This window comes from Benincasa hispida, chromosome 10 (assembly GCF_027475165.1).
Source record: "Benincasa hispida cultivar pf3 chromosome 10, pf3_genome.v1.1, whole genome shotgun sequence".
Lineage (NCBI taxonomy): Eukaryota > Viridiplantae > Streptophyta > Magnoliopsida > Cucurbitales > Cucurbitaceae > Benincasa > Benincasa hispida.
In genome coordinates, this window is record NC_143487.1 from 9651440 (window position 1) to 9673063 (window position 21624).

General features: G+C 35.5%; 2 protein-coding genes across 5 annotated transcripts; one reads left to right on the forward strand and one right to left on the reverse strand.

Moving 5' to 3' along the window:
* Window positions 1–2073: 2073 nt before the first annotated feature.
* On the forward strand, window positions 2074–9312 carry LOC120088383 (indole-3-acetaldehyde oxidase-like). 3 transcript variants are annotated; one of them, XR_016523832.1, is made up of 9 exons: window positions 2074–4366; window positions 4509–4768; window positions 4848–5057; window positions 5287–5505; window positions 6597–7556; window positions 7838–7938; window positions 8070–8168; window positions 8312–8501; window positions 8696–9312. XR_016523832.1 is itself a non-coding variant. In XM_090305793.1 (9 exons), exons 1-9 carry the CDS (start codon window positions 2536–2538, stop codon window positions 8668–8670), a joined length of 3906 nt encoding a protein of 1301 aa, XP_090161919.1. In that variant the 5' UTR covers window positions 2074–2535; the 3' UTR covers window positions 8671–9312. The 3 variants fall into 3 exon arrangements, 2 of the variants coding, with proteins under 2 accessions (XP_090161919.1, XP_038901556.1); XM_090305793.1 differs by having other exon boundaries at window positions 7843–7938; window positions 8630–9312; XM_039045628.2 differs by having other exon boundaries at window positions 7843–7938.
* A 1286-nt stretch (window positions 9313–10598) lies between these two features.
* Window positions 10599–16135, reverse strand: LOC120088384 (alpha/beta-Hydrolases superfamily protein). Of its 2 annotated transcripts, none has more exons than XM_039045629.2 (8): window positions 15724–16135; window positions 15532–15624; window positions 12739–12947; window positions 12171–12315; window positions 12026–12098; window positions 11466–11612; window positions 11256–11381; window positions 10599–10974 (listed from the first exon to the last, which is right to left on the reverse strand). In XM_039045629.2, exons 1-8 carry the CDS (start codon window positions 15948–15950, stop codon window positions 10909–10911), a joined length of 1086 nt encoding a protein of 361 aa, XP_038901557.1. In that variant the 5' UTR covers window positions 15951–16135; the 3' UTR covers window positions 10599–10908. The 2 variants fall into 2 exon arrangements, with proteins under 2 accessions (XP_038901557.1, XP_090161920.1); XM_090305794.1 differs by lacking the exons at window positions 15532–15624; window positions 15724–16135 and adding exons at window positions 13513–13623; window positions 13955–13980.
* Window positions 16136–21624: the final 5489 nt, after the last annotated feature.

The following is a 21624-nucleotide window of genomic DNA, read 5'->3' on the forward strand; positions in this document are numbered from 1 at the left end:
TCAGTGGAGAATCAGTGGGAGCTTAAAGACCAAGATATATTTACAGGGATAAAACAGTAATCTTTGACCCAATTGTAAATACAAATGACCTATGAAGGATTGACTTACCGATTATGATTAAAATGGACAGAAATATATCTACAGTGAGAATAATGCAACTATCGAGCTATAGTGGAATGTCTTAGTAGTTAACGAATAGTGATTAATTCGGTTTAAAGAGTTTAACCAATTAATTACAAGTCGTTGGAGCTCATGATTTGTAGGTCCATAAGATCCCTTTACTAGCTCGTAATTTGGATTAGTAAATTGAGTAATCTTGATAAGATTTGAAATTAGGATTTAGAATTTGAAATATTCAAATTCAATTAGGGTTTCTATTTATTGTATTCGATATAATTAAAATTTTTAATTTTATCGAAATTAAACGAAATTGGAGAAACGATTAATGTTTACAATATGATTTAAATATTAATTGTATAATATCAATTTCATTATGATGGAATTGTTTTTTTATTAATTTAATATTAGAATTAAATTTACAAAATTAATTAAAAAGTTTTATTAATTAGTTTTATTTAAAAATTAATTAATTGAATTAATTTTTATAAAATTAATAAATCAAATTAAATAAGTTTAATTTAAAAAATGATTTTGGAAATAATTTTTTTTGAAAAATCATTTTGAAAATCAAAACTCAAAGTCCACTATGATATAAGTCACCTTATTCATTCAATTTCATTTTCTCTATGAAGTAGGAGTTGGCCTTCATGCAAGTTATGAATTTGCATGATGAAAGCTCTGTAAATTGAAGTGTTGAGTTGAATAATCGATTCATGCTTACAATACTTCCTTGAAGAACTCTACAGAAATCTATTGCCCTCAAAACCTTCTTCACATCTTATATACATCCAGCTCAATTTAATGTTTCCACCACACAATCCTTGCAAGAGAATAATAGAGAAGATCTTCGTGGTGGTCTACTTGAAGATTAAAGCTCTTTCACGTGGAACTCAGCTAGACCTGAAGAGGATTCTTCAAATGTATTGTGTTCAGCAAATCCTCTTCTGTGAAAGTTATTTTGAAGCATGTTTTAAACTCAAATTAAGTATAATTAGAGTGTTTATTGATTCACGTTAATATAATCTAACGATAACAATGACAGAGATTAGGCAGTGATGAACGAGGCAATGAGAGAGATTGGTGCAAGAGAATGAAAAGGGGAAATTGAGAGGAGTGGGTTTGAGGGAATGGGAGAAATTTGATGGATAGGAAGATGAAGAAGGAAGAGGTGGGAGAGAATAGTGGAGAAGGAAGAGGGATAAGCCCTCATGTATGGGTACACAAAAATCTAAGTTACCTATGGGTGAGAGATACACAAATCTTTAGACTAATTTCTTAATTTAATTTGTTTTATAAAAATAGTGGATAAAGGCTTAATGGTAAATAATAACTGATATTTGTAAAAATAGGGAGATCAATGATTTTTTTTTTTTTTTTTTTTTTGTAAAAAGTGAAGTTTTCAAGACTTGGGTCCATTCTTAAGTCATTTTATGTAGAAAGCCCAACTTTCAATTTTAAAATCAGACTCCCAAAATTTTAAAGGTGTTAAAATGGGACCATTATGCTTACAATAAATGTAGAAATTGGGCTTATAAATGGTAAAAAATGAACTTCAAACTTATAAGATCATTATACTTTATACAATTATGTAAGTTTGAGGGTCCAATTTTAACTTTGATATAAATTTAAGAAAATTTTTAAAATTAAAAGTTTTAAGAGCATAATTAAAATTACTACCATACTCTAGGGATATTTTTGTCATTTACCCTTTTCTTAACGGTGGATTTAAGCGAGCATTGAAAGAAGAAAACCTTGGTAACTTACTTAGACTCGGCTCAACATTTATCGTTTTCTTAACGGTGGATTTGAGCGAGCGTTGAAAGAAGAGAACCTTGATAACTTACTTAGACTCGGCTCAACCCATATATAATATATAGAAAAAATTTGTGACGGTTGCACTGACGTCGGGGCTGCAGCCATAACATAACTGATTGATTGAATTAGCCTCCTAATATATGTTTGTTTATTATCTTTTGAAGAAAATATCGCAAACAAGAAATGCCAAGAAACAGAGCGAGGACAGTTCTTGTTGAAGAAGAGGATAAGCAACCCGGAAACCCATTCATCAAAAGAGAAAAAACCCCTCCCCTAGGGAGACGCATTGCCTCCTTCAACAAGGGGATCCATATATATTTTATTGTGACCACAATGAGTTTGTAGATTAATGTAAGGTACTACAATTTCTGGACTAAACTTGTCCATGTATTAGTTTTAGTGGTTACTGGGTCGTTTTCTAGGCTGCGTTTCCGGATTGAAAATGAAGATCCATTTTTATCCATAATAGAAGAAATCAAATGGGTTTTTAGTCTTATCCATTGGCAATCAGTTTCCATATTCACACAAATTGGTCTCCATCATTGAAACAAAGATAAGTAATTCCCTCTTCACTACCACTTCTCTTCTCACCATCCACCAATGGAGAATCATCCACTGGTTTTTGCAGTTAATCAGCAGAGATTTGTTCTCTCCACCGTTGACCCTTCCACTAATTTGCTTCATTTCCTGCGCCACCATACTCCTTTCAAGAGTGTCAAGCTTGGCTGTGGTGAAGGCGGTTGTGGTGCTTGTGTTGTTCTATTGTCAAAGTATGATCCTGTGTTAGACAAGCTCCAACATTTTACAGTAAGTTCCTGCCTCACCTTGCTTTGTAGTATACATGGTTGTTCAGTTACAACCAGTGAAGGTATTGGAAATTGCAAAGATGGTTTTCACTCCATTCATCAAAGGTTTGCTGGCTTTCATGCTTCCCAGTGTGGCTTTTGTACCCCTGGAATGTGTGTTTCACTTTTTTCTGCTCTTCTGGATGCTGAAAACACTAATCGACCCGAACCCTCGTCGGGATTCTCGAAACTTACTGTTTCTGAAGCTGAAAAGGCTATTTCTGGAAACCTCTGTCGCTGTACAGGGTATAGGCCAATTGCTGATGCCTGTAAGAGTTTTGCTTCTGATGTTGATATTGAGGATCTAGGGTTAAACTCATTCTGGCAAAATGGCTGTGCTGTGGAAGAGAGATCTTGTAAATTTCCACTTTATGAACAAAATGGTAGCTCGTGCTTGTTTCCTGAATTCTTAAGAAAGGAAATAATGTCTATCCCTTTTGTGGACTCCAAGGGATGTTCCTGGCTTAATCCGGTTAGTATCAAGGATCTTAACAGACTACTTGAATGTGAAGAATCTAGTACTATAACCAAAACGAAGATAGTCGTTGGCAACACAGAAATCGGGTATTACAAAGATTTTGAACATGTTGAGAGATATATTAATCTTAAACATATCCCTGAGCTGTCAGTTATCAAGATGGATTCAACAGGAGTGGAGATTGGTGCAACGGTAACAATTGCAAAAGCCATTGAGGCTTTGAAAAGTAATAACCATGAGCCATCCTCAATAGGTGAGATGGTGTTCTATAAAATAGCGGTCCACATGGAGAAAATTGCTTCTAAGTTTGTACGAAATACTGCAAGCATTGGAGGAAATTTAATGATGGCGCAAAGAAAAGGATTTCCTTCAGATATTTCAACAATACTTCTTGCTGCAGGATCCATGATAAGTATTTCGACTGGTTCTAGCGAAGAAGTGATTATATTGGATGAGTTTCTCAAGAGACCTCCATTGGGTCCTAGATGTGTACTTTTAAGTGTTAAGATCCCAAATTGGGATTCAATTAGAGACATTTATGCAAATGATACGTATGTAGTTTTTGATACTTATAGAGCTTCGCCTCGGCCCCTCGGAAATGCACTGCCATACCTAAATGCTGCTTTCTTAGCTGCAATCTCCCCATGCAAAGATTCCAATGGTATCATATTAAATAGTTGTCATCTGGCATTTGGAGCTTATGGGACCAAGCATGCAATTAGAGCCAGAAAGATTGAAGAATTTCTTGCTGGAAAAGTTATTGATTATAATGTCATATATGAAGCTGTCTCATTGATTGGAGCCACCATAGTTCCTGAAAAGAGCACTTCCTCTCCTGCTTACAGGACAAGCTTAGCAGTTGGCTTTCTTTTTGAGTTCTTATACTCCTTGGTTCGTGGCGATGTTGCAATCAAGAGCAATTACCTCAATGGATGCAGGAATGCCTCGTCAACCCTACCCGACAGATTTATTTCAAACAAAAACCTATTTGGTTATAATAAAACTGCAGATCTATTATCATCTGGAAAGCAGGCAATGGAATTAAGTTTAGAATATCATCCAGTTGGAGATACCGTTATAAAATCTGGAGCTGCTATTCAAGCTTCAGGTACATTATATCTTGTAATTATAGGAAATCGTACTTTAAAAAATTATAAAGATGGAATGAATTTGTCTTAGTCAATTAGCTCGTGATTTCGTGTTCTCAAGTATTAAGGAAACCAATGTACATATGCAAATGAATATTTTAGGTGAAGCAATCTATGTGGATGATATTCCTTCGCCAACAAATTGCCTATATGGAGCATTCATATATAGCACAAAGCCTTTGGCACAGGTAAAAGGGTTTACTTTTCCTCCCAAATCACAACCAGAGGGAGTTATTGCTGTTATTTCTACTGGAGATATTCCTGTAGGTGGTTACAACATTGGAGCAAGAACCATGTTTGGTGATGAAATTCTATTTGCAGATAAGTTGACAGAGTGTGCTGGTCAGCCACTTGCCTTTGTGGTAATTTGAATACCTCATGATTCATTTATAGTAACGTTGGTCATAGAAGGAATCCTTATACCTCTCACATATTTTTTAGGTAGCAGATACACAGAAACATGCAGATGCGGCTGCAAACTTTACAGTAGTGAATTACGACACAGATAATTTGGAAGCACCTATTCTTTCTGTAGAAGATGCTGTTAAGAGGTCATGCTTCTTCGAGGTCCCTTCAGTTTTGCTTCCGGAACAGGTTGGTGATATATCAAAAGGAATGGCTGAAGCAGATCACCATATTAATGCTGCTCAGGTAGCTTCTACAGTGACTTACTTGGCCTTAAACATCTAAGGACGGTATGCCTGTCTGGAGAAGAAAAGGGAAATTTCAATGATTACTGAGTTAAAGATTCAACAGCTTCTCGCACCAAAAAAAACAGTTTCTAACTATTATGCTACCAATGTACATATTTGTTATTTCCTAATTGTTTTCTTTACTTTTACATAAATTTCTAATTGTTTTCATAAACTTTTACATTCAGATCAGACTTGGATCACAATATCATTTTTATATGGAGACGCATTGTGCACTTGCCATTCCAGATGAAGATAACTGCATGGTGGTCTACAGTTCAAATCAATGGCCATCTAATATTCATTCTGTAATTGCAAAATGTCTCGGCATTCCTGAACATAATGTCCGTGTAATTACCAGAAGGGTTGGAGGAGGCTTTGGTGGAAAGGGCACAAGATCTATGGTTGTAAGTATCTGCTGCCAACTCTATGTGGAATAGACTTTTGAAAAACAGTTCTTCACAATGCATTTCTTTTAACTTCCAAGTAAAACAAAATTTTCTAGTAATGGCGTTTTCTCAATAGGAAGGAAGGAAACAGAAAAATTTCTAGTAATGGTGTTTTCTCAATAGGAAGGAAGGAAACAGAAATTAAGTACAATATGCAATTATAATTTTACTCCAAAAGCTTTTGGATGGCAGTGCAAAATCAGTGAATTCCGATGTAAACTTTGTAATGTTTTTAGTTCTATCATAATCTAAGTAGGTAGGATGATGATGCATATAATCACCAACTTGAATCATTTGATTGTTCAACAATTTAACTCTAGTTGTCCAAGTGTATCAAAAGTTCTATATTACATTGCTGATCACTAAAGGGCCTATTAATGTATGTGCTTGAATAAAATGTGATTAGCTGAAGTGTAGTCATCCAAATATCTTACAATCTCTGGTGTTGGAGCTCAAGGCATATTAACATTAATTTGCAAATCATTTGGTGCTGCAATCAATGACAGATGATGAACTTTGCTATATTTGGTTTGGAATTTTTTCCACATCATAATCATACGTAGAGTTTCTCCTGCTATTTTATTCGCAAATACCACTCTTACTGCTGGATTTATTGCTGTTTAATCATTATAAACAAAATAGATTCTTTTCGGTAAGTACGTAGGATTCTTGAGATAAGTTGGACAACGCGATCAATTATGTTAATCTTATCATTTTTTACTGCATTTTATTTATAATTGTGAAGTAGGCATTTTTCTTGGACCTTTCTTTTTAACTTCTCCTTATACTGATTTCAGTGTTTTTGAAAAGATGGTTTATGGTAACAACCATTAGAATAAGATGATTGTGTATCGGAGTTGAAGCGTTTCATGATTGAAGTTTATTATGTTCTTCATCATATCTTTATGTGTAGCACTTCTATTGTTTCCCTACAGTTTGCTTTCTACCTTCTCACTTCTCTTTTTCTTGCCAAGTTTCTCACTATTCTCCCAAGCATGAACGACACTCTAATATATGAGTTCTTTCCTTTGAACAATTATGTTGTTTAGGTTGCTACAGCATGTGCACTTGCAGCTCACAAGTTACGCCGTCCTGTCAGGATTTACCTTAATCGGAAGACTGACATGATAATGGCAGGAGGGAGACATCCAATGAAAATAACTTACAATGTAGGCTTCAAATCTAATGGTAAAATTACAGGGTTGCAATTAGATATATTGATTGATGCAGGTATGAGTACTGATGTAAGTCCAATAATACCACACAACATCGTCAATGCACTTAAGAAGTATGATTGGGGTGCTTTATCTTTTGATATAAAATTATGCAAGACAAACTATTCAAGCAAATGCGCAATGCGAGCCCCTGGAGAGGCACAAGGATCCTTTATTGCTGAGGCGGTAATTGAACATGTGGCATCTACCCTTCGCATGGATGTGGATACTATTCGAAAAGTAAACCTGCATACATTTGTGAGCATCAGCAAATTCTACAAGAATCCAGGTGAACCTGAAGGGTACACTTTACCTTCAATTTGGGATAGGTTAGCCACATCTTCATGCTTAAAAAAAAGGGTTGAAATGGTAGATGAATTTAATAGCTACAACATATGGAAAAAAAGAGGTCTTTCTCGAATTCCAGTTGTGCACGGAGTAAGAGCGAGGCCAACTCCTGGGAAAGTGAGCATTCTAACTGATGCTTCTGTTGTTGTGGAAGTTGGAGGCATTGAAATTGGGCAGGGGCTGTGGACAAAAGTGAGACAGATGGTTGCATATGCTCTTAGCTCAATTGGATGTGATGGAACTGATGACCTTTTGGAAAAGGTGAGAGTGGTTCAATCTGATACCGTTGCCTTAATACAAGGAGGGGGTACATTTGGAAGTACTACCTCCGAGTCGAGCTGTGAGGCTGTTAGACTTTGCTGCAATATACTGCTAGAGAGACTAACACCTCTCAAGAAAAGGCTGCAGGATAACGGTTCCCTCAAATGGGATGTGCTCATAAGTCAGGTTGTTGTTTGCTCTGCACTATCTCATAGAACATTTTATGTTTAACCAATCATGGGTTGTTCCATAATCGAAGTGTTATTCATGCATGGTTCTCAAAAGTCTTATTATTAGTTCACATATAATTAGTTTCTTTGAAACGTTTCCTTGCTTTTTCACAATTGTTGATTTGTAATTTGAATTGTTAGTTCTCATTTTTCAAACCTCATAAAATGTTTTTGGATATGGGGTTGAGGATGTATCCTTGGGTGAATAACACCTTCATCATTTCATGTTGGATAAAGTGCAGGCAAACTTGCAAGCAGTCAATTTGTCTGTAAATTCTTTGTATGTCCCTGACTTTGTTTCAAGTAGCTACTTAAACTATGGAGCTGCAGTGAGTGAGGCAAGTCTACTGACTAACAACACCTCCCTTTGTGTTTACTACTGTATCAACATTTTCAAATTAAAAACAAACACTTGGCTGCCACTTTAGTTTACTGCAAAGTTCAATTCACCAAATTCATGCCTTGGCAGGTGGAAGTTGATCTTCTCACTGGAGAAACCACAATTTTGCGTTCAGATATTCTCTATGATTGTGGACAAAGCCTCAATCCTGCTGTAGATTTGGGACAGGTTAATTAGCTACATTATAAGTACAAAATTGAGCATCTAATTTGTTTTTCCAGTCTCTTGAAGTTATGGGTTTCAAATAGATTGATCAGATTTCCAAGGGGTAGAAACTCCTAATGATAGGGATAGGGAATCGTTTTGTGCAGATTGAAGGAGCATTTGTGCAAGGAATTGGATTTTATATGTCAGAAGAATACTTGACAAATCCTGATGGACTAGTGATTACTGATAGCACATGGACTTACAAAATTCCTACAATTGACACCATACCAAAACAGTTGAATGTGGAAATTTTAAATTCTGGACATCATAAAAATCGCATTCTCTCTTCAAAAGGTAGGTCAAACTTTATTGTCATTCAATTTGGTTGGAAGAGAATGGGATTTCCTTGCAAATCCAATTTAGTATACTTGTCATTTTCTATGTAGTAGACTTTTTCTTTCACGGGGCTTTTGGTTTTTCAGCCAAGGGCTCATACAAACGATCTAATATGTATTGGAACTGAAATGAAATCAAGTGCAATTGTGCAGCTTCAGGAGAACCACCATTGCTTCTAGCTGCATCAGTTCATTGTGCAACACGAGCGGCTATTAAAGAGGCACGAAAACAGATACGTGGATGGCGCCATCAAGATGAGTCTGAATTTGATTACGCAGTACAGCTAGAAGTTCCTGCTACCATGGCTGTTGTTAAAGAGCTCTGTGGGCTAGACTGTGTGGAAAATTACCTGAAATGGATCAACGAATCGAGAAGCACTGTGAGTGTAAGCTAAGCTAACCACATACTTGGCCTTCCAAACACATAGGTCATGCCAATTTACTCATAATAATGCTTGTGATTGGAGAAATAAGATCAGTCTATGAGGCAATCTACACTTACTCATTTCAAAGTTTATTTGCAGCAGCAGAAATAAGCAAGCAAATCTACAAATATCATGGGTTATTGGGAAATAGAGCAGTTTCAAATATACCACAACCACGATTTAATTTCTTTTTAATGTTTATATTGATATCAAAATTTATATTTTACAAATGTATTAATAGAATATCGATATTGACGAATAAATCTGTAAATCAAGAAATTTTATTGTCAATATTTGTATTCATATATTGATGACTAAATAATGATATGTTTTATATTTGATGGATATTAAAGATACAGATCTCTTTGATTTACAGAAATGAGAAAATTCTATAGAGACCGTAAAATAAGAAGCCCAAATGAAATTTGGCCTCACTTTTGAAAACAAATGAAAAGTGACCTTTTGCTTACATTATTCATCCGTGAAATTACCATTTTAACCCCTACAGCCTTCTTCCTTCTCCTTCGTTTGCCAGATTTTCTTTTCACGTTTCTTTCGCCAACTTCTTCTTCTTCCTTCTTCTTTCTTCTGCCTTTCTTTTTCTTCTTCTTCCGTTTTCTTTTTCTTCTTTTTTTTGTGTGGCTTTCTTTTCTTCTTGTTTTTGTGTTTTCTTGAGGAAGAGACAAGCGAGATCGAGATGAGGGAGAGAATCGAGATCAAGAAGCATAGTAGAATTTGAATTTAGGAGAGAGAAGCAAGATTTAGAAAGAAGAGAGAGAAACGAGATCGAGATGGAGAGAGCATCGAGATCAAGAATGAAGAGAAATTGTATATTGAGGAGAGAGAAGCAAGAAGAATTGACATGTAGTCTGACGTGGATCGGGATTGGGAATCAAGAATGGGGCACGAGATCGAGAAGCGTGGAGTTGGACCATTGATCAAGATCGGGGATTGGTAGAAGAGAACGGGGAACGAGATCGGGAATCGAGGTTGGGATGCCGGGGGCAAATCAAGTGCATCTTCGGGGGCAATTGAGTAATTTCACATACGACTGACATAAGCAAGAGGCCAAATTTTAGTGATTTCTTCAATATATGCTATTTTTCAATTGGCCTCCCAAAATGGACCATCCGTACAAAAACCAATCACTGATGAATATTTTAATCGATGTGTATATATATGTTACTAGAAAATATTTAGTACTATAGTAGTATAAAAAAAATCATACTATTTCCATTCATTGTTTGTCATAAAATTAAGAATTGTGTGAAATATGTAGATTAAAATAATAATATATCACCAATGATGTGTCAATTGTGAATAGAAGTAGTATATACTAATGTAGTACTAGAAATTTTTCACGTTACTCATTGAAGTCTTTTCAAGTTAGGGCCATTAGTGATAGTTTTAAACTACTTTATCCAAAGTTGGGGCTATTAGTGATCGCTTTAAACTGTTTATTTTTTATACATTTATATAATGAAAAGAGATTGAACAACCTATAAAATCAAATCAAATGGAATCTAAAAATATGTTTCTGGTTCATTATATAACATTTTCTGGCAGCAGAGAAATGTGCCAGAAAGGTACGTGTTTAAGGGGAAAAAAAATATACTAGGAAGGTAAGGTCAGAGTTGAATCATAGATTCCCATTTCCTTAAAGATGACGTTGTAAAACGTTGTTACATAAACTTAGAAGGTACATGGCGTTGTTTGTGGGGTGGGGGAAGAAGTATTAAGCAAGTATCCTCGCACTGGTGTACACTGTACAGGTTGCTTGAATGACAACTTCACAGCTGAGATCCAGGACGCAGCAATCCTATGCAAGGCAAGTTCCACTTTTGAACAGGCATAAATCATAGATGGCGTCCAGTAGGAATTTCAAGATGATTAAAGAAACTACTTCCAAAGCCTAGAATTGGAATTTCGGGTTCTAAAGGATTATGTGCTAGCATGGCGCGACACAAAGGACTCAACGAGCGGGTTCACTAGATGAGGTGCCTCGTCCTTCATTAATGCCACCAAACAAAAGTCAGCAAGTTTCTCGAGAAATTAATTGAGCAGTAATCAAATCAAATTGACTTGGACATATAACAGGGTTTTCTTCTTTAGTTTTACTGGACGAAGAATCGTGTAATACATGGCTCTTTTGCCTTTCAAGAAGACTCTATCCATGCCTCGAAGGTATTCTAATTGAGTGTGTAACCATCAAAACCACACTTCCAAAACAACGAAACAAGAGAAAACAGTTAGCATGGAGAGAATGCAAGACAGAATGCAAGACAGACCTGAGGGCAGTGTCCAACATTGGGAAGGACAACAAAATCTTCCACGGATTCGAAATTTCCATAATCTCTTCCCAGCTCAATTGGCTCCCACGGATCTTTGTCACCCCATCCTATCAATACAGGACACTGAAGAAGAGAAATATGAGAAAAGCAACAATGGGATACAGAAAATGATAGTTCCAAAGAATGCCAACATTAGAGGAAGGCAACCTTCACCCTCGGCAAAAGCTCTTCAGGAAGGGGCCCGCCTGAGTAACAAATAAACTCCAGAAAGATATCAGCAGCACCCGGCTGTAATCCGGGATTTAGGATAATTTGCACTAGTTCATCTGTAACTTGGGAGGTGTCATGGTAACACTACAGGAAATGCGAAAAGAAAAGGACAGTCAAGATATCTGAACGACGTCGATACGCGGTTTATGCTCAAATAAAAACAAAGCCCTATTTATATGTAGAAAATTCTCATCAAAACAAAATTCTAATAAGGTTGATTCTAAATTCTAACAATATTCCAAATATTAACTCATGAAAATAGAATTATGCATTAACAACTCCTACAAATTGATCCAATAACATTTTTGGTTTCCAAATTCCCCAACGTCTAGGAGCCAAGACCATTAGTAATTTTACTTTGTTGATTTTCCAAACGAATTCATTTACCTCTGAAAAATCCATTACAAAATGTTTATATTCTTATTCTTTTGCATCCCTTAAATAAAAAGAAAAAACGGGGGAAAAAGATAGATCTATGTCAAGCAAAAAAAGAATACCTGGCAGAGAATATTCTTCACAGACTCGGGGGTTGCAACAGTTCTAAAAAAATATTTTCCTAGAGCAGTATTTCTGCAACAGTCGGAGACCTTGGATGACAACTTCAGTCTAAATTCAATAAATGATCTATGGGATGTCTTTTACCTCAGCAAATTCTGAAAGGATCTGATCAATGGCTTCCCATACCAAGGCTGCTTCTTAATATGAAGCATACGTAAAGATATGTTTAGAAGAACAATACCTTTACAGATCTGCGGTTTCATAACAGCTGCCTGCAGACCAACTACTCCTACAAGAATATACATCCAATAATTTAAGATAGACGTTGGTAATTGATGAATTATCTTCATAACAGAAGAAAATATATCTCGTTCAGTAAGAAAGAGAACGATAATGGATTGTCCTGTGTGGACATGAGATTGCTTTTATCATGTATTGGAAAATGAATATAGACGTGAAACAGGGAATAGTTTTAGTATAGATGAGTTGTCCACTTAAAACCACCATTAGCATGGATAAGAAGAGATTTGTCCTAGAGCAACTAATGATGCACGAAAAACTGGCTAAATAAATAACATTTACATGAAAATACATAATGTATAATGGCCAAACTTAATTTTATCAAATATATGTTAAGAACCATAACAAGATAGCGATGTGTGTCAGAGCTAAAGAAAAAGTAATGATTTTACTTCAAAAGGGAGATCGTCACCCCCTATAGAATTGCAGATAAAAAATGCTTCATCCTGAACCACGTCAACACAAAAATCATTCAGCTGGGAAGCCCATGTCTCAAACGTATAAAAGTTTTCTCCAACTACATCTGGGTTTGGCTTGTCTGAATATCCATAACCAATAAGATCAAGAGCATAAACTCTATGTGATTCAGCAAGGACAGGTATATTTTTCCTCCAATGGTCACTGAAAAGGAAGACAAATCATCAAGCACTGAACTTCCCATGTGGAACAAGATCAAGGGTAATGACTTGTTCGCAGCTAAAGATAGAAACCAGTCCGACCTAATCTACCCCACATCAACACTGTTTGACCATGCAAACAAAAAAATCAGCGACTCAATTCGGTGCTCAATGGATGACACCGAATCCCTAAGCACCACATCAATTTTCCTAACAAGCTAAATACGCTAAGTTTTTTCTTTACAAGAAACCGAGCAAAATGAAAATATATACAAGCGCATTAGCCAACAAAAGGAACAGAACAGACTACAAAAATAGACTCCAATCCAGATGAATAAAGCCTAGCTGATAATTACAAAATGTGATAGTCACCAAAGCTCATACTAAGGCACTATACCTAATAACCTCTCAGAACTCCCAATCAGACCTCACACCTCCTCAAAAAATATATACACACGCCTATACGACTTTTTAAAAAAATTAAAATTAAAATTAAAAAAAAAAAAAATAGAAAGAAATCTACAATTCCTCTCCAGTCAAATCTCCAAAAAATTGAGGAAAAACATTACTGCTCAAGGATGTTCCATTTCTCCTTAAAAGATGGATTCAACAAACCCTCCTCCACCATAGCCTTGCAATCCATGCTCCACACCATAGAAACTGGGAAAACGCCCAATAACCTGGACCAAGCCGATTAAGCAAATTGGCAATTCTAAAGAATATAGTGAAGACCACCAAATGCACCTCTATAAGAGGAGCACCACTGATGCCCCAATCAGAGGAAAGGGTGTACCCGAATGCGGTCTAAACTCTAAAGTATTAAATTATTAACTTTCTCATGTGAGACGTGTCAGGCAAAGAACTTTATATTGTTGAAGAGCTTAGCCTTCCAACATGAGGAAAACAAAAGGGTGACAGGGGCACCAAGGAAACACTTAAAAGATAGAAGAGAGAGCCTGAAGAAAAGTCATGTGAAGGACAAGAGATCCAGCTACGAGAGTCACTCCTCACCTGATCAACATGAAAGCCCCTCAAAAGCAAAAGTGATGTAAGAACCTCGAACAACTCTCTATCTACGCGGGCACGTCAAATCTCAAGAATAAAAGAAGACGGGTAACTGAGTCGTAGCCAATTGAGCATTCAACGAATCTAGGAAAAGGATTGGGTTACAAAAGGTCGTATCACTTATAAGCCTATCATATGAAAATCCTAACAAATTGGAAATAGGAACCTTTAAATATGTGAACACCTAATTCTCAAATACTAAAATCCAAATTGATTTCATTTTCAGCCCTACGAGTTGAATTAGACACGGATTGTCTTATGATCAAAGCTCTTAAGACAAAAAACAAGTTGTACTCTCATTTGAATGTTATTGGCATGCAACTCACATGAATTACGAAATTCAAGAAATGTCTTGACAAAAACTTGAAATTAAAAGCTCAAACGTTAAAATTCGATTCATCCTAAACTGTCGAAGCAATCAAAAGACAGTACTTTAATAGCCTCCAAAACCCTAATACCACATTATAGTTCATAGTAAAAAGACAATACTACCTTTACTTGATATGTCATACAAAGAATAAAATTAGAAAATACTAAAGTTACATCAAAATTATTAAATAATATATAGGTTAAAAATCACTTTTAGTCTCTAAACTTTCCTAGAAGTAATGATTTGGTCCCTGAATTTTGGTTTGTAATAATTTAGTCCCTATACTTTAAATTTTATAACAATTTAGTTCCTATTGTAAAAATTAATGATAAGATTTTATGAGTATTCATGCATAAATAAATTGTTATACTAATTAGAGACTCAATATTTTTTTAAAATATAAAGAAAATATTAAAAACTGACATCTAATTTTGATGAAAATTTTTACGTGGGAGATTAAATTGTTACAATTTTGAAAATACAAAGACTAAATTGTTACATACGAAAATTCAATGATCAAATTGTTACAAAATTGAAAGTACAAGACTAAATTGTTACAAATCAAAGTCCAAAAACTAAATTGTTATTCAGTTTGGGGACAAAAATGGTTTTCAACCTAAAATATAAATAATATATGATGCCTCAAGAGTTTATATACCACTTAAAAGGTAAGGACACTATTCGCTCATAACAATAGATTAATTTTTACTCCCGTCCCTTGCCAAAAGTCAGTGGTTCGAAACTATGTTAAGGTACTGCGCTAAGTCTTGTTTGGTTTTGCTTTCCGGAGCCTTTGATCGAATTAAGACAACGAAAGGGAGTTGATAAGCACTATTATTACAAAGTTTTTCTCACATGCATATTTCTCAGTTCTCGATTATCCCTTACCCTTCCGATTTGCAAAAGTCCGGCAGATGGACATGGAGCAAGTCAGCGGTGTCCCAACAAAAATCAGTGTGCAAGTTTTCTCTGAGGTTAAATAATCTTCTTCGTTAAGGCTAATGCCTGGATTTCCCATCCAGGACTATTAAAACAAGCGCAATGGGGAAAGAATAACGGAATGCATATATAAAGACGTTTTCCAGCATCGGCAATTCGCGTCGGTAATACCTATGGTTAGTGGTATGAGAAGCAAAAATTGAATGGTGTAGACCTGTTTGCTCCAAAACCATGAATCAGTATCAATGCAGGGCCATCATCTCCTGAACATTGGTAGCGAATAGAGTAACCCCTCCACTTCCAAATGCTGCAAGACAGGAAAAGTAGGCAATCAGTTAATATGAGATGAGATATTTTCGTACTTAGCATCCATTGGTTAAATGAGAGAGAAGCCAAAAATGGGTACCAGCTACGAAGTGGGAGTTTGGAGCGGATATTGTCCGACGAGATCTGCAGGCCTTGGTCACCGAATTGAGCGCCTAATTGAGAATATGAGACGGCGGCATTTGGCTTACTGAGGGGGAACCCAAGTCGTTGAGAAAAGGGATGGGTGGAAGTGAGTGGAGATGGTAGAGTCCTGGTGCTTAGCTTCGCGGAGGAGAAGGGCAAAGAGAAAGAGCAGGTGCTGGCCATGATTCAACAGAGATTTTGAGGAGGAAAAGGAATTGACATGGATCATACAGGAAGCCTTAGGCCTTCGACTACGATCCATGGTGAAGAACGATCCTTGTGAAGACGTCGGGTTGGTACTTTGTCAACCACCCGATTCTCATCCCAAAGAAGAATGATGGAAAAATACCTTTATGTCCTCGTTGGTTCTTGAATTTTCAAGATCCATTAGGGAGGTTTTCAAAAAAGTAATAAAAAAGCTCAAATTATTTACCTCGATAGAAAAATTTGAACCCAACCCAAAATAAATTAAATAAATAGAAGAAGAGCTCAATCCCATGATAGTGAAATACCAAAAATGTCCCAAACCCACATGCGATAACCCACAACCCAACCAATTAATTACGATTAATCGGATTACCCATCAACCGGCCCGATATCACTCATGCCTGCCTCTTCTTCTTCCCACATCTTCTTCCAACGGCTTCTTCTTCATCAAGCAATGCACGATAATAATCTATTGTCATCTATCTTGTTGATCTTCTCCTTCTTCCGTTGGTCATCTTCTTCTTTTGTTGCTTCATCTTCATCTTCATCTTCTTCTTTCTCCTCTGTCGCTCAACCTACTTCTCCCATTGCTGCTAAATCTTCTATTGCTTCTCCATCAAGGTTACAATCTATTATCAAATAAACTCTTCAAGGTTATCATCATTATCTTTTCTTTTCATTTCATTAACTCTTTGTTGGGTTTTATGTCCTAAAAACTAGTAGTTTGTAAAAAATAAACTCATTCTGTAAATCGATGAAGTTGTTATCGAATATATGCATTGCTTATTTCATCTTAGAAATAAATCCAAGAAACTAAAAGATCCATGACGATTACATGAGTACTTGAACTTTATATGGAGACATAAGAGTAGATTAGGTTCGAGTAAATAGTCAAAACGATCTATAGTATACGAATAAGGTTGGGTGTCTTATTCTGGTAACACTATCGGATGAGGCCCACTCTGTAGTTGTTATAAGGAGTTGTAAAGTGCTACAAACGAAGTGATCTTGATTCGTTCATGTGGTGACATGAGGAGTGGGGGCGTCTTGTGCAATGAGTTTGTATAAGATCAGACCAAGAAATAAGTTACTCTTACTTTAAAACGTTGTTTACTGTTTAAAACTAGCTATTTCAAAACGATGACTTAGGTAACTTGACCTTAATCCTAAGCTAACTATGAACTCCTGTTTATTCGGGATTATCCTTGAATTTGCATAGGTGAAAGTTGGCTTTACAGTGCCGATTCAATAAGTCTCCAATTTCAGGGGTAAAATGGGTAGATAGCTGGGGACATAGGGTGCAAGATAAAAATTCTCTCCTACCCGTTTTCAGGGATAGTAGAGAGGTTATTCCCTTAAGTGCTAATTTTGAGTCTTGAACAAAGAGCCTCACCTCTCATTGCCTTGAGATGGACTCGATTTGATGATCGGATCTCAAACCAACTATTCATTAGAAGATCAGTGGGACTTAAGGAACAAGAGGTAATCTCGGGGGTAAAACAGCCTTTTGACCTAGCTGTTATTACTAACAACCTGTAGAATGTTAACTTACTAATCATGGTTATATCGAGTGGACACAATATATCTACAGTGAGGGGAGTGCAACTATGAGCATTCGATGTAAAAAGTTTAACCAATTAATCTTGGATCGTTGGAGCCTATGATCTATAGATCCATTAGGTCCCCTACTAGCTCACAAATGGATAAGCCTTAGAATAGCATGATAAGTTGATTTGAAACGTTCAAATTAGAATTAAAGGAATTTGTAATTATATGTGATATAATTACACGTTTAATTTTGGAATTAAACGAAATAGGAGAATCGATTAATATTTAAATATGGTTTAAATATTAAATTCATGAATAGGGATTCGTGGTGGTGGAACTAGTGTTGAATTAGTTTAATATTTGATATTAAATTAATTAGAATTAATTAATTATTGATTTTATTAGAAAATTAATTTTGAATCATTTTTTGTAAAATTAATAAATTTCAGTTTTAATTGTAAAATTGAAAACTGAAATTGAGATTTAATTTTGAAAATAGTTCTAAAATTAAAAGAAAATGGAAAAACCCATCAACGGGATTTTTCCACTTTCTAACCAAACATCTTACTCACTTCTCACTACCAAACTTGGAGTTGGAGCTAGCAGAATATGATGCAATTGGATTGCATAATATTCCAGGATATATCACATAAGCTTCAACTGAAAGACTCCCATGCAATTGACAGAATTTGCTAAGAAATTCTAGAGGTTGAAGAAGGTCTTCAACATTGGTAAACCAGTAACCTCCTCTCTATTTTCCCCTAATTCAGCTTGTTTTGAGTCCTACAACTCAATCTAAGGCTCCAAGAGAATAGTAGGGAAGACCTTGTGGTGGTTCAAAACCAAAGAAAGAAGATTGCAGCTGAAGATCAGGATTCAAGAGGTTCTTCAAAGGTATGTGTTGAAACCCTCTTAATTCTCTATGAATATGCTTATTTTGATGTCAAAATTAAGGTATTAGAATGCTTAATGATCATGTTTTCTTCCGCTGCATGTTTCTATTTTCCAACAATTGATGTCCGAGCATCATTTAAGCATTCAATTCGGTTAATTTTGGCTTGGTGGGTATTTTTATAAGTTGTATGAAAATGATGAACTGATATGGTGTTTTTGAGTTTTGGCATTGTTTTTTCCTCAATTATGTTATAATTCTTGTAATTGGCTCTTGATTGTTGGGTCTCAATGTGTGATTAAGTGTCTGTAATTTGATTGGAGCCATTAGAGTTGCAATTAGGATGTAATTGAAGAAAGAAGTGAAGAAGGTCGAAAAGCAGAACTGGATTTTTAGCCACTGCCAGATACTCGATGCATGGTGCTATACTCAATGGTACTCGATGGCATTTACTTGATGGTATTTTGGTGTATACTCGATGCACGATGCCATACTCGAAGGTACTTGATGATATTTTGGTAAATACTCGATGCACAATGGTACTCGATGCACGATGCCATACTCGATGCTCAATGACATGCTTGATGCTCATGCTCGACAGCATACTCAATGCTCGATGCTCAATGGCATACTTGATGCTCATGCACGATGACATACTCAATGCTCTATGGCATACTCAATGCTCAATGGCATACTCGATGTTTGATGGTACTCGATGGTTTTTTGCCCGGTTCAGCCATTTTTTAGCATCACAGGTCCGATTCGAGAGATTTTGGTCTGGTTCAGGGTGATTTGAGCGATCCAGAAGTGTTTTGAAGTCGATTTTTGTTGAATTTGTAATAATTAGGTATTTGTTTGCTTAAAAATGCAAAAACTAAAACCATATCAGTATGTGTTTAATTATTTATGCATGTGATGTATGTTATAATTAAATAAATCTTGTATGTGAATGAAGTATGCCATGTAAATTTAAAATCTCACAATAGGAAGCATGTTACATGCATTGAAAGTATGTTATAAAGTGTTATAATATATATTATGCATGTTTGGGGTTTTAGATATTTAATATAAGTATTATATTATGAGATATATAATGTATGTTATGGATGCCTAGCATGTCTAAAGTTTTATAAGTTGTTTCAAAATTGGGTTAGACATTTAAAATCCATAACAAAGATAAGTTTCATGCTCACGTAGGTTTTATCATCACAAAGAAAAACAAATGGGCCTTATTTTAATAGTTAAAATAGGTCGACATCTTGTAAAATATGGTTACAAACTCAACCGATATATAATCCTGTCTAAGGCTGAGGATATTTAAGTTAATGGTCTACGGAACACCTCCTACCTGGAGATTATAGTCGAATAATTGAGCGTTGTTAACCCATTTTATAAACAATATGTGAGCGGTGTGAGGTTTTAAAATGGGTTTATCACCTAGACATCATAGATTATATCCAAATATAAATGTTATACTTAGATAAACACCTTGACTTAGGTTGTTTATTAGCCGGAATAAACCTGAGTAAAGATATACCCAAACAAATGTTAGAACACTTCAGTGGGAGTTTAATAGCATATATGATATGTTATTAGAACGCTTTAGTGGGAATTTAAGAATGCTTCAGTGAGAGATTAATAACATATACGATATGTTATTTTTAGCTCTCGCGTCCCTAAGAGTTCACATCAAGATTCATGCTTCGCTTCGTGTGGATTATACCTTGACTGCTCCATTCGGAAAGTGTTGGCATGAATCAAGATCTAGGTGAATAGGGGAAGTTGTTCACAGTAAAATCAAAAGTGATGTTTTGATTTTAAATCTCACATCCTAAGATGTTCACACCGTGAGATCCGTGAAATACTTCACATCGATTATACCTCGACTGCTCCATTCAGAAAGTGTTTGCATGGGATCAAGATCGAGGTGAATGAAGGAAAGTTGTTCAATGTAAAATCAAATATACGATATATTGATTTCAACTCTCACGTCCCTAGAAAGTTCACACCGTGAGGTCCATACAACGCTTCGTGTCGATTTGATCTTTAAAAAAATTACTTAATTTGGACCTCAAATCATGCTTAAAATACCTTAATTAACCTAAAATTACAAATTTAGCTTGAAAGTCAACCATTTTTCCTTTAATGACGGATAATAGATGACGGTCAGACATCGTCTTCAACCTCCCGCCTCAATTTCGGCCCTGTTTTCCAACAACACTTTCAGACTTAAATTCATCAATTTTTAACGAAATAACTTCAAATTTATTTCATAAATCGTTTAATCAACATCTTAATTATCTAACCTGAGAGTTTGAAGCTTCAAAAACTCGTGGAAAACCCGGAGTCAATTTCAAAACTCCACTGCTCTGTTTTGACTAAATTTCCGAGTAGCTTCGATTTTCCTATGAATTCGTCAACTTCCAACCAAAATTAGCAAAATAATCCTTCATAAAAAGTGTTTGAACACCTCTTAAATTACTAACCTCAAAATTTCAGCTTCTGATTCTTTTTTACAGCCTGGAATTCTCAAAACACCGCAGCTTACTCAGGTTTGCCCGAAAATCTAATCATCTTTTGTTTTCCTATCATTATAGCCATTTCCAATCGCAATTAGCTCAATTATCCTTCATAATAATTGTTAGAGAGTGTGTTGACTAGCTTACCTCCAAATTTCAGACCCTTAATCATTTTCTACAGTTCGAAATCTTTAAAACACTGAAGCTTTGTTCAATATGTCAGAACAGCAGACTCACCTCCAATTTTCCTTGTTTTCACCATCTTCTTCAACACCAAAACTCTGACAGCCTCCAAACATCTTCCCCTCTCAACCCTCTATGTTTTTGTCTGAAGACTTTATAGTTTCCAGTCAGGAAAATAAAGTATGTGAACTAAAAAAAGAAAAAAAAAATCTCTTTATAGTCTTAAACATGCTCCAAACAATGGTATGAAAAATTCAATGATACTTTGATAAACAATGGATTTAAGGTAAACTCCTCAAATACATGTGTTTATTTAAAATTGTTTGGAGTTAAGTGTGTAACTATATGTTTGTATGTTGATGATATGCTCATCTTTGGAACAAACATAGAGACAATACATAATACCAAATTGTTATTATCTTCCCATTTCGATGTGAAAGATTTAAGGGAAGCTGATGCAATACTTGGTGTTAAGATAAGAAAATAAAATTGGTTTTTCTCCGTATCA

What these genes read in the sequence shown, in the direction of transcription:
- LOC120088383 (XM_039045628.2), top strand. Translation starts at nt 2,536, where the DNA reads ATGGAGAATCATCCACTGGTTTTTGCAGTTAATCAGCAGAGATTTGTT. An exon ending in AGCTGCTATTCAAGCTTCAG is followed by an intron (nt 4,367 to 4,508) that starts GTACATTATATC and finishes TGAATATTTTAG; the next exon opens with GTGAAGCAATCTATGTGGAT. An exon ending in ACCATATTAATGCTGCTCAG is followed by an intron (nt 5,058 to 5,286) that starts GTAGCTTCTACA and finishes TTTTACATTCAG; the next exon opens with ATCAGACTTGGATCACAATA.
- LOC120088384 (XM_039045629.2), bottom strand. Translation starts at nt 15,950, where the DNA reads ATGGCCAGCACCTGCTCTTTCTCTTTGCCCTTCTCCTCCGCGAAGCTA. An exon ending in TATCTGCAATTCTATAGGGG is followed by an intron (nt 12,316 to 12,738) that starts GTGACGATCTCC and finishes ATATTCTTGTAG; the next exon opens with GAGTAGTTGGTCTGCAGGCA. An exon ending in AGCTTTTGCCGAGGGTGAAG is followed by an intron (nt 11,382 to 11,465) that starts GTTGCCTTCCTC and finishes TCTCTTCTTCAG; the next exon opens with TGTCCTGTATTGATAGGATG.